Below are 17,588 nucleotides of genomic sequence, written 5' to 3' on the forward strand. Positions count from 1 at the left end.
GACTCACGTTCATGTACTGCATTTATTTCCCGAACTTCAATCGCATGATCAATATCTTCCAAAATACATCCATGATTATGTACTTTCGTACTTTTGTATATATTTTTGTATTTATTTTGTACTTTTGTATGTACTTTTCTAGTTTAGTACTATTGTATTAACTTTTCGCAATTTATATACTTCGCTTTACACACTGATGCACTGTTAAGATAAAGAAAATTTTTAAAGTGCCCAAATATCATAATTATTATTGTGCAAAATCTCTATTAATTGTAAGAAACTCGATATATATCCATTTTATTAACAAAATCAATCATATAACGTTGATAAAATCAATTAAACTTGTCAATCGTATCGTAACTGTTACACACAGAGCGCTTTTATCTTGCTAAAATGTGCCTCCGACCACATTTAGCGGCGCATCTATCGATATGGCATAAATGTGCTATAAATGTGGCTCAGAATAGAATTTTCATCATAAAGTTGCGCTTTTAGGCTAAACATGGCGGTCCGCCTTTAAATGCGCTGTTAAATGTGCGCTTAGAATACCGCCACATTTAACGCGTCATCTAAAGCACATCTAGAGGCACATTTAGCGATAAATGTGAGCTCAGAATACGGGCCATCATCTACTTCGATGATTACATTAAGCATTAAATTATTATTATAATACTATATATATATATATATATATATATATATATATATATAAAACCATGATACTAAAGATCACTGCTATAATTGCGGCTTTCCACTTTAGAGATAAAAACTTATTGTTAGTATTATGTATCAACAGCCTTTAATGTGTTTAACGTGTTAATAATATATATATAGGTATATGTTATTAAAATTTTGTGTTTAGAAGTTTTTGAGCTTCACTGTTAACGTTAAATATATAATACGTTAGACATATAAAAAAGCTGCAAATATTCAGTTTTATTTGATGGAATAAAATTAAGATTTTAGTCGCCAATTTATTATTTTAAATTTAAATAATATAAAATAAAATAATAATAGAATTATAATATAAATTTAAATAATTATACATGTATATATATATATATATATATACATACATATATATATATGCAATATATATATATACATATATATTTACATTTATGCATATAATATTTTTTATACTAGATATAATTTATATATTCCAATTTTAATATATATATATATACAATAATGATTCATTATTAGTGCAATAAATAAATAAATGCGCTTACAACTGCAAAATAAGGTCATAGTATAATGTAACAAAAATAGTATAATATAATAAAAATTATATTATATAATAAAATCAATAATAGACATTTTTAAAAATTAATACATACGTAATATTTCGATATGTATCTATATTTATTCGCACTGTAACAATAATTACTGACAGAACAAAACGTATACTACCAATTCGATTCACAATGATGAATGCTTTTATAGTAATGCATACGTAATCTAAGTTGCACGTAGTGATAAATAAAATCGTATTATTACGCAATATCTCCTTATTTTGCATTTATATAAACGCACTGTTTATTCATTATGCTGATAAAAAATCATTATTTATTAATCTTGACCATCTCGTCAAAGATTTCCTTGATCGACTAATTATAATAGCTATTTTTAATGTGTTAAAACATATGATTTTTTTATATAAGTAAATTATTTGTTGCTATATATATGAAATATATAATATATTATAAAAATCATAATATATATGTAAATAATTGTATTTATTTTTTAAAAATATTAATTACATGTATAAATACATACAAATAAATTATAACATAAATATATAAAGTTTAATCTGTCTATTATTTATTAATTAATTACCTCTGTGAGATTGTAAAAAAAATGTGTATGTGTATATGTATATAAAAGTAACAATATTTTGAGTAAAAATTCAACTATTCAAACTATTGATATATAGTTTTCGATTTATTTTTAATAGTTATATTGTTCTTGATACTTCTGATCTTGATTATAAACAAATAACTCTGATCATAGAAATAGCCAAGTAAGTACGTCCAAACATCTAAGCTTGTTCTATAAGAATTTTCTAAGCATTTTTTACTAAAAAAAATGTATAATACATGAGTAAATGTATATATATATATATATATATATATATATATATATATGTATATAATATATATATATATATATATGTATTCCAAAAAATATTTTGTTTTCTATAAAGAAAAGTATTGATTGTAATAAAACAATATATAATCTGGCTACATTAATAATAAATATTATAATAAATTCGGAAATAAAATAGAAATATATAAAAATAATATATAAGAATTATATATTGCAATAAATGAAAATATTGAATTTTTTATCTCAAAATGTCTGTAACGACAAGAATATTTTTGCTTTTCAATTAATTAATATTTCGATAAAATTGAATATTAAAAACTATATTTCCATTTTAAAGTTAATATGCTGCTACTTCATCAATATGTTTAAATATACATACATAAGTGCAACAAATAATTTAAACAAAGTTTTGAGCAATTATAGGCATCTTTTTTTTCATAAAAAAAATATGATCTTATTTATATTCTATTGAAGCTCCTAAACTTAATGTTACGTAATTAAAATATCTCGGAATTTGAAAAATATTAGTATGTATTTCCGCACTGAACAAAAATATTAATTTGATGAATTAAGATTCCTATACATATTGTTATTATTTGTAGTTAAACAAAAACAAGATCGACATTTTTAATGATGTTAAACATTCAATCGAGGCGCCTCTTAATTCATGCTTATTGGTCATTTGATTTACACAACTAAATCTAAAAATAGAATCGACTGCAAAAAAGGAATTATTTTTTTAAAAACTTGGTTTATATATTCAGAATATTTTTTAAATCGTACGCATCAAAAAAAGCCTTGTTATAATAATTAATTCCATATCGCAACAGCTTTTGAAGAGATCTACAGAGAAAATTGCAACGCTTCTAATTTGCATCTTAAAAATCAGCTCTTACGTATTCTGACCTTAAGTTAAACTAGTCAATTAATTTACGCTAGGTATATGCTTATATTATCGAACAATACGTTCATATTCCATTTTTTTATTTTTACTAGACTCTGATACAGTACCTCTGATATTGCATTTTTTTATTATTTATTGTTTAGTTGTATGTAATGAGTTTCTTGGAAAGTTTAGAATATTCAGTTTTAGTAAATTTCTTTAAATATATGTATACAATATTTGACATGTGTTACGAATATATAATATTTCAATTGCAATAAAAATAATTAAAAAATTAAAATTTTAATTATTTGTTTAAATTAAATTGTTACTTTTTATTGTACACGTTAAATACTCTGGGTATTGTTTAAATAAAATAATATTCATATAATTATATCATTTTTCTATTTTTCCCTATTATTTTTTTATTTTTAATCTTTTATATAGATATTTGTTTTTTTCCTTTTCCTTTTTCTCTGTTTCTTCTTTAGTTCTCTTCATAAGATCTAACATTTAAAAAAAAAATTTGAATGCACGACTCTTATAAATAATAGTAAGTTTTAATAAGTCATAATAATAAAAATAAACAAATTCTTTATCTGTTATTATTTATCATTTATTTAATCTATGCTTCGTCATTTAATGCTCTCTTTCCACTCTTTATATTCCTCTTTTTAATCTTTATTGGTCATTTTATATATCTTTTACATATTTATCACTTTATATCTTCTTATTTTTTATTCTTCATTATTTTTACATATATTTATAAAAATAATTTATAAACAATACGTAAAAATTAAAAGGCGCCTCGAGTGAATGTTTAATATCATCATTAAAAATGTCGATCTTGTTTTTGTTTGACTACAAATAATAACAATATGTATAGGAATCTTAATTCATCAAATTAATATTTTTGTTCAGTGTGGAAATACATACTAATATTTTTCAAATTCCGAGATATTTTAATTACGTAACATTAAGTTTAGGAGCTTCAATAGAATATAAATAAGATCATATTTTATGAAAAAAAAGATGCCTATAATTGCTCAAAACTTTGTTTAAATTATTTGTTGCACTTATGTATGTATATTTAAACATATTGATGAAGTAGCAGCATATAAACTTTAAAATGGAAATATACGTTATATTTTGTCCTTGATATAAAGAATAAATAACTATTCATATCTGATTTCCTATATCCAAGTATTTTTTTGTTTTATTTAATTTTTTGCGTTATAGAAATTTATTCATAAAGTTAAAAAATGAATTAAATCAAATCGCCTTCTTTAATGTAATGTTAATCATCTGTAAATAAATAGACACTTGATTTTAGTGAATATGCAATTAATGGCACATTACATCATCAAATATCTGTTTGATATAAATACCAGTTGTTGAAATACGACCTCTAACAATCTGAAAAGATATTAGAATCAGTGCAGTCTTAAAGTATTTGAGAAACGGCAAAATGAAGACTCTAATCCTCATGGCATGCTTGCTGGTAAGTGGAAAACAATACACAAACTAACAGCTTCCGAATTATGTATACATAAATAAATAGAAAAGTAAAAGAAGAGATTTTTAGAGTGTTTAAAAAAGTTTCCAACAAATTCCAAGTTTTCTTTAATCTCGAATTTTGATTTGACATTACTGCGACTAATTGCACATCGTCAGAAACACTTAAAGCCTCATTATGTCTTCTCTTATATTATCGCGATTTTACAGTAATATAAAAATTGATTAAAAAAACTAACTTTTATTTATTTAGAATATTTATTTTAAATCCATAGAAAATCAAAAGTACTTCAAACTATGGATTTAACACTCTTTGCTTCTATAAAACAACCTGATTTGCTTTAAGAACTTTGACATTCTACTTCACATATTAATTCAGAATATTTTGTCAATGAAAATAAAATTTTTAATTCAAATAAAATTATAGACAAGCGTTATATTCCAGTTTTATTAAAAATAAATAAAAGTTTAATCAATATTTTTTTAAATATAATAAATAAAATGTAAAATATGTGATATACTTACATCAAATATTATTGATCTATATAATAGTAAAAATACTAAAAGTAATTTTTCAATATCGAGCGAAAAAGGTTGAATAATATTATAAATAATTAAATATAAATAATTGTAAGAGATATATAGAAGAAACGATTTTTTTCTAACTTTTCAGACAATTTCCTACGCCGGTGATCCTGCAAAACTAAAGGAATTCTACGATAGCTATGCAGCTTGTATCAAGGAATTGAATGTGCCGGGTAAATATCGATAATATGATTAAATAATGATAAAAAATATACACATTAAAAATATTAAATGGACACAAATTATAAAATGTTAGGGTAAAGGTGCCAATTATGAGATATTTTTTTTTAAAAGCTTATACTTTCTTTAATTGTAATTTTTAACTCAAAAACTTTATGTTGTTTTATAGCTAGTACATTCAAGTTTCATCACTAAAAAGCATTAATAGCTCAAATGTGTATTTTATTTGCTACAATGATTTTTCTTAGGCTTGAAGAATTCGTTTGTTTTGAGAAAGATATCCTAATATGAGATAGTAAGGTTTTCTAATATAAGACGGTCTTATATTAGGAAATTAAATGCAGAAAAACACACTTTCAGTCAAAAACCGTTTCATTAATTTTTATTAAATAAATGTAACATCACAAGTACTTTCTATTATAGTTAAATGATATAGAACTACAGAACAGAAAACAAAAGCTTTACTGTTTGGTACCAAAAAAATTATGAAATATTTTTAAGATATTTTTGATATCTTGTGTGTATCTATAAAAATCTATAAAATTAAAACAAAATATCTTAGAGATTCAAATAAAAATTTATCTTTCTAACAAAGAGCGCACAAAAATATATTGCAATATTAACGTTTTTAATATTTCAAAAGAACAACAAAAAATAAGTCTTACTTTTGACATAAAAAATTATATCTTTCAAATATTTTTTATATCATGCGTCTATAAAATTAAAATAACATATCTTAGAGATTTAAATAAAAATTTATCATCCCAACAAAGAGCACACAAAAAGGTATTATAATTAATGTTTTAAATATTTCAAAATAAAAAACCAACAAAAAAAATAGAAATTTACATTTTTGATAATTCATTATCTTACTTGTGAGAGAAAAGTCCTAATATGAGGTATCTCATATTAGGAACTATATAAATCATATATACATGTATGATAAAATTGCGCGTACAAGAATCCAAAGTAATGATCAAACACCAAGATATAATTGTTGCGTTTGACGTAAATAACATAATAAAAATGAATATCAAGCTATTGCTATTAAACTATGTTGTTTACATCCCTTTTAAGTAGCACATCCAAGAACTTTCCTTAGCGTCGTTTATAAAATCGTCCGTACACGTGCGCTACGCTGCTGTTATTTACACACGATTTCACGGTTATTTATTATCAACATGAAATAGTAACATTTGTAACAAAAAATGATTGCGTTTGTAAAATAATTGGAGGTCTCATATTAGGAATCCCTCTGATAATAGGCTATTTTACCTTATATTTATTAAATAAAGTTAAAAAAAAAAACGAAATTTTCAAATATATAATTTTTATTATCAATGTAACAATAAGCATTTTTTCACACATAGAAAACAAACTTCATATTTTTAAAGAAAAAAACTCTCTTCAATATAATATTACTCCATTAAAATAGAATTTAATAGCAAAACATGACAAACTTTTTGCTTCAAAAATTATCTATAGAAATATTTATTTAAATATACCTGAAGAAAAATTCAAATTATAAACAGATATATGAAAGTGTAAAGGTAATAATGGCGCAGTGAGTTGTGCCTGCTCTCTGTACCAAAGACTCCGGGTTCAAATCCGATTAGAAATATCAAATTCGTTCGATTTTATTTGATCGTCACCTCTCGGAAGGCAGTGGCAACTCACCGAGAGTATCTTGCCATGAATTTCCTCTAATCTAGGCCGTTCGAAACCGGCATTAAAAACTTTAGGTCTCATATAGCTGGAGAAAAAACTCACTCTGCATTTATATGTTGAGGGACCCTCTAACAATAGAAAGATTAAATCAGACAATAGTGAGGGTGTCAATAATGAGGGTGTCCATAAAGCCTGGCAGCAAATGCTGGGCTCGAATTATGAACATCCCCAACAAAGTAGCGGGGTCACAGAAGAACTTATAGATCTAACAATAAGTGACAATTTGCAGAAACTGTACTAGTCCCCACTCGCTCTATCCTGTACTACTACTACTACTATGGGCGTGTATTATCAAATTTTTAATTTATATATTTTAGATGCGTGGTCTATTGAAGTGGGCGTATGTACGCTCCAGAAACACAAAATGGTACGTACGTGTATATGTATACATAATCATGAGTTATAATTATTTATGTTAAAGAGAAAAAATATTAATTTATTTATTCATTTTTGCGCAATGAATAATATTAGTATGGATATGTCAACGTAATAAAAATTATAGGTTTTTTACAATAAACATATAACAACTAACAGTGTTTTTTTATACTATTGTAACAAATCTGATAATTATATATTGCAATTAAGTCAAATTTTAATTTAAGTTAAAGGCTACCATTATAAATTAATAAATTTTGCTTTGTGCGTGCGTGCGTGCATCTGTAATTAAATATACTTATTGATACATATATTTACTTATGGATTCTTTAAATTTGTTAATGATAATAAATAAATAACACTAGTTTATCGATTTTTTAGGTCGACGATCAAGGTTTGTTTATAAAAGATAAAATTTTGGCAAATTTGCCGAACATCATTTCCGATGATGCCAAATTACATCAAGCGCAAGATGTCGTTAATTCATGCAGTGATAAAGGTAAACAAAATATTTTTATTTTATAATTCATATTTTATATATAATTTACGTATCTTATTATTTATTTTATATTGTACTGTTTCTTTGTATTATTATTTTATGTTATTACATATAATATTGTTATGTATATAATATTATTTCATTTCATATTTTATTTGTTGTACATTATTATTTATATATTGATTATCAAAATCACAATTTAAATTTTAAAGTAAAAACCACTTTTAATTTTCTATTATATTTTCTCATAGTTGAAAATTATAATTACAAACAAATTTTATTTCAAATTGCAGCAACTCAAGCCTCAGGAAGCAACGATGACAAGAATGTGGCATTTGTAAAGTGTGGCATATCAGCAGTAGATTTAGTCGATAAGCAGTAAAAAAAAGTTATATTCTTTCTTATCATATATAATATTCATATAAAATACTAATGGTATAGAAAAATCGTGCTTGATTAAATACTAATAATTCTCGCTCTTTATACTATGCGTTGTCGAGAATTTTACGTAATGGTGTCTTATCTGTTGAATTGTAATTAACTTCTATATTTAAATAAAATATAATATTTAATCCTCTTTTTAGATCATTTAAAATTTTCCTATTTCTTATATGTATTAGTACATTCGCAGCCGGCAACTTTTCCGCAATTCTAAAATAAAAGTTCTACAATTAAAACAATAATTATTTTTAAATATAGAATAAAAATTAAACGTATTAATTTTAATGAGAAAGAAATTTAAAAAAAATGTTATAGAAAATTTACAATAGAATAAATAGCACATATATAAAATTCAAGAATTTGATGTGTCAAATTCTTATAATTAGACAATTCTTTTTTTATTTTAACTACACCCGTATTTCTCATTTCATTCCAAAATCTTAAAAAATTTTCCTGCAGCTGCTACACCTGATCGTAAGCTTATGAATAAACGAAGCAACTTTAACGCGTTATGAATTATTTAGCGTCGCGACAGCGATAAGCGCAATGTGTTAACGGCGTCTCTGTGTGTGTATATATATACAATATGCAACTTGTTCATATTTGTGTGTGTGCGTAAAAGCGAAGAGAGTCGCGTAAGCGACTCACGTCGCCGGATATAATGGCAATCTGTAATGGTAGAAGTTAGGTCGTATAGACAGTATCGCATAAAGTCGCCGAAGGGCTGAAACAAGAAGAGAATAACGCTCTAGATGCCATAGCTAATTTTAAGGGAAATTGTTAGCAAACATGTCCAAAATTTGGAAATATCAAGTACTTTCACACTATTGTAATTTCAATTATGTCAAAAATTTCACAATTTTTAATTTCAAATTTAAATAAAAATTGCCAAATTTTCTGCTTCTATTAAAGAGCCTTTAAAAGAAAACAAACTAATATTTTAAATATAAATATAAATAAATCTATTACAATTCTATTTAAATTTCATATTCATTAAAATATTTTTATAAAAATAAATTTATTATCAAACATTATAATTATCTGACATCCGACACAATTGTTTACTATACTAAAATCACATTAGATAAAGTAATGTACTTTAAAATGCAATATTTTACGCTAAAAAAATAAACCTAATCGCTTTTTGCGAATAAATCTTACATACATATGACATCTGCGTATGCATATATGTCTTACATCAGTAATTCTAGTTACATTTTATTATTCAACAGTCAATTTTGGAACCGACAGCGCAAGGTCAGAAAAATATTGTTTCTCAGAAACTATTTGCCTTTAACTACAGCCAAGAGTAGGTAAAATCAAAATAAAGCTCGAATTTATGTATCTATTGCGCGCTCTAACGAGACCGCACATCCTCCGACAATCTTGCGTAGTTGTCGTAATTGGAGTCATTATTTTTATCATTTATCATCATAATTTGCTCGCGATATTTTTATCGTTTATCATCTCATCTCGCTATTTTTTTTTTCTTTCTGTTACCGATCGCTTGTTGAATTGTAAAATATATAAGACACATTTTAAACTTAATATTTTATTTAAAGAATATTTTTACACATAAAATTAATTATATTCGTATTTTATATTGAAATATTATATTTTAAATTTATATATACATATATATATATATATACAGGGTGTCCTGGAACACCCTTAACAACGCTCGTGAGCAAGTAGGCCACAGTAAACTGAGCAAAAAAGTCTTATGCCATTTTGCGATTTTCGCAATAATGATTAAAATATTAATTAAAAACGCTTAGCGAACAATATTATACATATCTACAAGATATCCGGTAATAATCGCCCCAACTCTCTAGGGCAGATAGAGCAGGTCAAACTGAACATAAAAGTCCTGTATCATTTTGCAATTAGCGCAATAATTATTGAACTATTAATTAAAAATGCTCAGAGTATGCTGAGCGCTATATGCGGCGCGCGCTTATACGCTGAGCGTTTTCAATTAATATTTTAATAATTATTGCGAAAATCGCAAAATGATACAGGACTTTTATGTTCAGTTTGATCTGCTCTATCTGCCCTAGAGAGTTGAGGCGATTATTACTGGACATCTTGTAGATATGTATAATATTGTTTGCTAAACGTTTTTAGTTAATATTTTAATAATTATTGCAAAAATCGCAAAATGGTATAAAATTTTTTTACTCAGTTTACTGTGCCCTACCTACTCACGAGCGTTGTTAAGGGTGTTCCGAGACACCCTGTATATATGTATATATATATATATAATTTTCTACTAAATTTTTCTCATTAAAATTAGTACATTTAATATCCATTTATTATTTATTTATAAAAAAATTAAAAGAATTTTTATAAAATAAGAATGGTAAAATAATTTTTTATTATTATACGTAAATAAAATGATATGTCAATATATTATATTTTAACATATATTAACAAATATATTATAAATTAAAACGAATAAATATGTGTATATATTAAAATTTGTAGAATGTAAATTTATAGAATTATATTCTTAGTAAAAACAAAAAGTTCTTGTAATATTCTATTAATAAGTAATATGTTTTATAGGTACGTAAAATGTTTTTTACAATTAATCAGAATATAAAAAATCTAATTCAGTCTGTATAATTAATTTTCTTTTATTTTATTTGATTGTATTATACTTGCTAAACGCGCAATATATTTTTTAATAAATTTTAAAAATTCTAAAAAATTTTTTAAATATTACAAATACAATATTTACATATAAAGGACTAATATAAAATATATAAAATATATAAAATATATTATAAAACTTTTGTATGCATAGTAAAACGTAATATAAAAATATTTTTAACTTATACACACTGATTTATTAATATAAATTATATTACGTTAAACGTTTTAAATATTCCGTGCACATGTCCGGCGTGATTTTTTTTTTTTTTATATTGTCGATGTCACACTTTTTCTGATAAATTCTAATGTACGCGCAAAATAATTGAGGCAGCGCGACATCGCAACGCCATCAAAATCAAATTTGCTTATACAAATCTGATACGCCAACCAATTATACCAATCGCGCTTCCGCAAATCCGCACATATATATACACATACATATATACAAATACAGATATTGTCTTTCGCAAGTCGATGATATAAGCTCACATGAAACACATAGGAATGACAATATAAATATAAGCATAGATACATGTTCCATCCAGTTCCTGAATTAACCTTCAGCACACAGTTGTTCATTCTCCTGTCACTTAAACTACAGAAAATGAAGAGAATCGCGTTTCTGGTTTTAGCTCTCGCCATTAATGTAAGTACAACTTATTATTTATCATCTTTGCAATAAATTATCTACATTTTTCATTTACATTTATATTTTTCATCTACTTTTTTCTTTTCTTACTTTGTTAAAATAGAAGAAACTAGATAAAACACTTCATACAATTTGATTATCTCGAGCAGTATTTATTATAAAATCTTACGAAAAATTTCTTTTAAAATATATAATCTACATTTTCCATTTACATTTACATTTTCCATCTACATTTTTCTTTTCTTATTCTGTTAAAATAGGACAAACTAAATAAAACCCTTCATACAATTTAATTATCTCGAGCAGTATTTATTATAAAATCTTACAAAAAATTTCTTTTAAAATATATAAAATGAATAAAATATATGTAAAATAAACAAAATTATAATATAAATGAAAGTTTTGGGAGATAGGATATATTAAATGAGATATATGAACATATATGAATAAGAAGGAGGAATTAACTTATATAAGCGCGAAAGGTTCATCGGTAATTGATTATGCAATCGAAAACATAAGCAACAGATAAAATCGATAATTCAGCTGTTAAAGAAAGAACGGAATTGGATCACTTATCAATCTATATTTATATGCAAGCGGAGGATTTAAAACAGTTCTTTACGGATAAAGAGGACGAGAGTAAAAATTTCAAATTTGAACAGAAGAAATTTAAAAAAAAACGAAATTTTAGATACTCAAGAATTTAAGGAGACAGACTTGTAGATGCAGTTAAAAAAAAGGGATAAAATAGCGACACAACAAAAATAATAATTATATTAAAGAAAAAAATGCTAGAAAAAAAATGGTGAAACAAAGAATGTAGGGATAGGGAAAAAATGAGATTTCTTAGAAAAGAAAAAAAAGAAAATAAAACTTGAAAAATATAACAATAAAAGATGGTATCAGATTTTATATAAAAACAAATAAAAAAACAAAAATTAGAAGAGAGGTAAAATTAGGAAAATCAGAACCGAAACAGAAGCATGGAAATACATAAACATAAAAAGAAGAAAAAAAAATCAGTATTTCAAGGCGGAAGAGGAGACAGCATTGGATTTCTTTAAGAGACGGAAGAAAGAAAACAGACATGGGAGAAAATATTACCTTAATGTAGATAAAAAATCAAATAAAGAAACTAAAGAAAAATAAAGCAGCGGAAAAAGATAAAATAAAAAAAGGAATGTGGTTTTATTCTACAAATAAAGCAAAACTTAGATTACTTAAAATTATACAATTTGAAAAAAAGGAGAAAATTGTATAATAAAGAGAAATTATGGCTAATAATGAGGAAAAAAGAATTAATAGACACTTAATAAGGAGAACGAAAGAAATATATAAAAAGATAATCAATACCGTTTTAATAGACTTCACAAAGAAATTTTGGACAAATGCAGGTGTAAGACAAGGATGCCCCCTGAGCCTAATTTTATTTACCACATATACAAGGTGTTTCGAAATTAAATGTCAACACTTCGGGAACGCGTGGGGACTCGATAAACTAAAGAAAAAAGTTATGTAGAGATTTGCTCGTTTTTATCTTGTTTCCGAAAAAATCGCAAAAAAGCAAAAACAAAAACTTTCATTTTCCTACTTATGTATTTATTTACACTTACACTTATTATATTATCACTTTTTTAGTAAAGATTTTGCTCAAAATGTTGTTCTCTTGCATCAATGCAAGCATTAACTTTAGTATTCACAGCTCGCACTGGAGCCTCACACTGTTGTTGTGTTATTTGATGTATTGCAGCTGTGATTCTGTCTCTTAGCTGCTCTCTTGAATAAATTGACAACGAATAAACTATTTGTTTCAAAGTTTCCCATACGAAGAAATCTATCGGTGTCAGATCGGGTAATCGGGGTAGCCAAGGTACTGCTCCTCCACGTCCAATCCAGCGATGGATTTCTTCGTATGGGGAACTTTGAAAAAGTTTATTCGTTGCTAGTTTATTCATATATCAATATAGAATTTAGCGCGTGTGCAAATGGCTTAGTGTTGTAAAGAAAACGAATAAATTAAGGGTAAATTTTTTATATTTTTAAAGAAAAGAGAATTAATTTTGAATGAAGATAAAATCAAACTGACTTTTAAAAAAAAAGATAGAAGAAGAAAAAAAGTGGAAAAAAGCTCTAGAAATAAAAATAAAGAAAGTCGATTATTTTAAATACTTATACATTACAAAGAAATAACAAAATAAATAAGTATACTATTAAGAAAATAATTTTAAAAATTATGAAATAAATATGGGGTATGGAATACAAAAAATTCACAAGTTTATTACACTCGCCAGCAATAATGGTATGAAAATATGTAATATAAAAAGAGAAATATGTAATATAATTATTTTAGGTAATTGCGGATGACGAAGAGCGTATACAACAAATGGCAACAATATTCGAAATCGATTCACCGACGATAAAAACATGTCTGAGTGAAGCTGAAACGACTATAGGTAAGTTATATACATATACATTCCAGGTAACACATCAAATGACAAGTGATGTATTAATAACGTTTTAATGACGTTTTCGACGTCATTAGTCTAAAATATATATAAATATATTTATAAATTTTAAATACTAAATAAAATAAAATTTATATAATTTATAAATATATATATATATATATATATTAAATATAAAAGATAATATAAATTGTAACAATACAAGCAAAACATTTACTTAAATTTATACATTAAAAATTTTTATTTCTTGCAAACATATCCATAGAAAAATATATTCTTGATTTCCTACAACTGAATATATTTTCCCATGACAGATGAGATAGATTTCGAAAAATGGAAGGAAATGAAAAGTGATGAAGAGATGGATGAAGAAACTAAAGAATCTTTTACGACACACGGTCGTTTCCTTGCCTGCTTGTTGGAAAAGTTAGATATGGTAAGAATGTCTCACGTAATTTTAATTATTATAATACTATTTAATTATTATATATATTATAAAAATTCTCTTAATAAATACAATCAGACTGACTTTTATATATAATATAAAAATGCAATTTTTTTAAGTTACTTTTTTAATTATTTCAATTGGAATACATGTTAAATTACGTATTTATAACATCTTAATCTAAAAAAATTACTTTTAATTTTTATATATTTAAAGCTGATATATTTCTAAATTGTGATTTTTTTCAGGTCAAGTAGTTTTTCTATAACTTAATATACAAAATGATTCAAAATTAGTGCAAAATTTTTAGATAATTATCGAAAATTAAGAAAGCTCTTTTATATAAACATATATTTCTCTATATCCCTCTCTGAAGTTACAATTCAGGTTTATTTTTTTCGCAAATTTTCAACAAGTTAAAAAATGAAATTTGATGGACATTTTCCACTAAAAGGGATACTTATTAATATTTTTAATCCTCCTGTACAGTAACCTATGTTATTTAGTACTGTGCTGTGCATAATAAGGTATTTTATTTTTTTATTTAAAAACTATTAATTTGACAAAACAAAATAAAAGAAAAAATAATTTCTAAAAGAATAAAGTCTTCTAACGTTTCTAAATGATCACATGCTAACTCGTTAAAAAGTTTTAATAAAAAATTAAACAAAGATTGCTAATTTCATTCCCTTATAACACTACAGGAGAACTTTAAAAATATTAATAAATATTCTTGTTTGTAGTGAGAAATATCCACTAAATTTCAAATTTTAATTTTAAAAAAATTTGAAAAAAATAAAAACCTAATTTTCATGTTTTTGGAAGAGTATAATTCTTCGGAAAAAGATAAAGAGGGAATATATGTTTATATAAAAAACTTCCTTTAATTTTCAACAAAGAATTATCTAAAATTTTTCGTATTTATTTAAAATCACTCTATGTATATGTATACATATGTATGATAAAATATATTATACAACATATGATATCTCGACAATATTTATCAATAAACACAATAATACACACAAAAAATTACAAATATATATTAATAAATTATATACACACTTATATACATGTAATAAAATCAAATACAATTAAATAATAAATTAAATTAAATTAAATCTTCAAATATTTAAAATTAAACAAAATAATTGCAATAATTATTCTCTTATGTCATGTTATTAGTTAATTGACAATACATGTAAGATTTGTTCATAATTCTTTTATCACTTTTTTCAATAATTCTAGATGAAAGATTCAAAGCTAGTTTTAGACAAAATACTAGAAAAACTCGAAAAGGAACCGCATGGGTCAACAGAGAGCAAGGAAGTTATAACAGAATGCGTAAATTCACGTAAGTAAAACCTTAAAGTAAATAAACAAAATAAGATAAATAAATAAAAAATATACCATATGATTTCTCCATTATTTCTATATTGTACATAATATTTCTAATAATTTCTTTTTTTTAATTTTTCAGTGAACGAAAATGATAGCAAGACTCGGGAAGAAAGAGCGTTCGAATTTATAATTTGCGTAAGTCAGATCAAGACTGCAAAGAAAAGATAAAAAATGAGAAAAAAAAATTTGCGAACGTTACGTGAGTTGAAAAAATCGCGATACTTCCTACAGTGCAGTGGTAACATTATAAAAAGAAAAATTTCATCAGGGTTTAAGGGAAATAAAATACCGTTGTCCTTTCTTCTTGTACACTCATAATATTCTTCACAATAAACCTTGTTGCTTATATATTATGTTATACTAATGTTAAATAAAATCTAACTAGTTAAAAAATTGATAATTTACTTATATAACCTATAACATATTAATGTAACAAAATTAAGATAATTATATACTTTAGAGGAGGCAGCTTCAATGGCCTTGACTTTGACATATGTTGTCAACATCATCACTCTGAATAACCTTCAAAAGGGTTTAGCCATCACTCGTTATTTGTTAAGAAGTTATAAATAAAAAAAGTTTCATAAATAGAACATAATTTTTTCATATCATGTATATATTTAATGAAGCGTACTTTTAATGGATCTATTTATTTAAACGTGATACATTAAATATGTGGGCAGGGGAGGGCCGAAGCCCCTCCCTCTGCACCCTCATCCCAAAAAAACTAACCCAAGCTGTCTCTAAGTTATGATATAGATTTTGCTTTGTAATACAGGTTGGATTGAGTTAGTTTTTTTGGGGGGATGGGGTGGGAGACGAGCGCCCCCACCCACGCATTCAGTGTATGTTTAAATAAATAGATCCAAAAAATAAAATAAATATAACGTACTCAGTGAATAAAACTGACGATTCTTAAATATATGTATAGAAATGTATTTATTATGATTAAATCTATTTATCTTAAGACCTAAAATGTATCACATATCTGTAACCTTAATAAATTTTTTTTCTTACGAATCAGATAAATGTGATTCAAAACGGTAAAATACAACAGCAATAAGAAATATATTGACTGATAAATGTAATTACTCGGAAGAGTCATGTTTGCGTACCAATTTTGCAAACAGCTTCAACAGCTTACACATTATTGCGTATATGAAAACAAAAATAAAAATACAAAAGCACGATTGCACATGATGTTATTGCATACACATTGTATGGGTAACTTTAATACCTTATAACTTTGTGAAAAAAAATCGAATCTCATCTTTTTTAATTTGTAAAGAAAGTCCATATTTTACAATGATTGTTATAAGATTTCGGAAAAAAATTTATTTTATCCCATGAAATGCCACAAACTATGTAGTTTTTTTTTAAAACAAGACACGTCTTTACTTTTGAAGAGATGGCAAGAGGAGAGAAGAACGAACTCAAAATCTGACAAATACTTTTTAAAATAATCTTTAAGGGGATCCAAAAGCCGACAGAACATGAATTACAGATTTTGAAAATCTTTTTCTTTTATTGGCTAGAAGATTGATAAATCCTTCTCCACAATTAAAATACTTACAAAAACAACACGCGGAGGCTAATAATTTCATATAAAAATGATAAAAAATTAAAAAATGAATTACATCGTAACAATATTTATT

General features: G+C 25.0%; 3 protein-coding genes across 3 annotated transcripts in view; 2 read left to right on the forward strand and 1 right to left on the reverse strand.

The window, feature by feature from the left end:
- The window catches only part of Spri (Src homology 2 domain-containing protein sprint), a 328,447-nt gene that overhangs the window by 286,213 nt on the left and 24,646 nt on the right, over positions 1–17,588 (reverse strand). The gene's annotated exons all lie outside the window — the stretch shown is intronic.
- LOC140668805 (uncharacterized) lies at positions 4,403–8,256 on the forward strand. The gene is made up of 5 exons (XM_072898119.1): positions 4,403–4,493; positions 5,181–5,265; positions 7,318–7,367; positions 7,757–7,874; positions 8,168–8,256. The coding sequence occupies exons 1-5, from the start codon at positions 4,461–4,463 to the stop codon at positions 8,254–8,256; spliced, it is 375 nt and encodes a 124-aa protein (XP_072754220.1). The 5' UTR covers positions 4,403–4,460.
- LOC140668781 (uncharacterized) lies at positions 11,466–16,326 on the forward strand. The gene is made up of 5 exons (XM_072898094.1): positions 11,466–11,619; positions 13,973–14,075; positions 14,402–14,523; positions 15,781–15,886; positions 16,013–16,326. The coding sequence occupies exons 1-5, from the start codon at positions 11,506–11,508 to the stop codon at positions 16,099–16,101; spliced, it is 534 nt and encodes a 177-aa protein (XP_072754195.1). The 5' UTR covers positions 11,466–11,505; the 3' UTR covers positions 16,102–16,326.

The sequence above is a fragment of the Anoplolepis gracilipes genome, chromosome 8, assembly GCF_047496725.1.
Source record: "Anoplolepis gracilipes chromosome 8, ASM4749672v1, whole genome shotgun sequence".
NCBI lineage: Eukaryota > Metazoa > Arthropoda > Insecta > Hymenoptera > Formicidae > Anoplolepis > Anoplolepis gracilipes.

Bases quoted from the DNA above. Each gene is read 5' to 3' on its own strand.
- LOC140668805 (XM_072898119.1), top strand. From the start codon at position 4,461: ATGAAGACTCTAATCCTCATGGCATGCTTGCTG. The intron at 4,494-5,180 runs GTAAGTGGAAAA...CTAACTTTTCAG, and splicing joins TCCTCATGGCATGCTTGCTG to ACAATTTCCTACGCCGGTGA. The intron at 7,875-8,167 runs GTAAACAAAATA...TTCAAATTGCAG, and splicing joins TAATTCATGCAGTGATAAAG to CAACTCAAGCCTCAGGAAGC.
- LOC140668781 (XM_072898094.1), top strand. From the start codon at position 11,506: ATGTTCCATCCAGTTCCTGAATTAACCTTCAGCACACAGTTGTTCATT. The intron at 11,620-13,972 runs GTAAGTACAACT...TAATTATTTTAG, and splicing joins TTTTAGCTCTCGCCATTAAT to GTAATTGCGGATGACGAAGA. The intron at 14,524-15,780 runs GTAAGAATGTCT...CAATAATTCTAG, and splicing joins TGTTGGAAAAGTTAGATATG to ATGAAAGATTCAAAGCTAGT.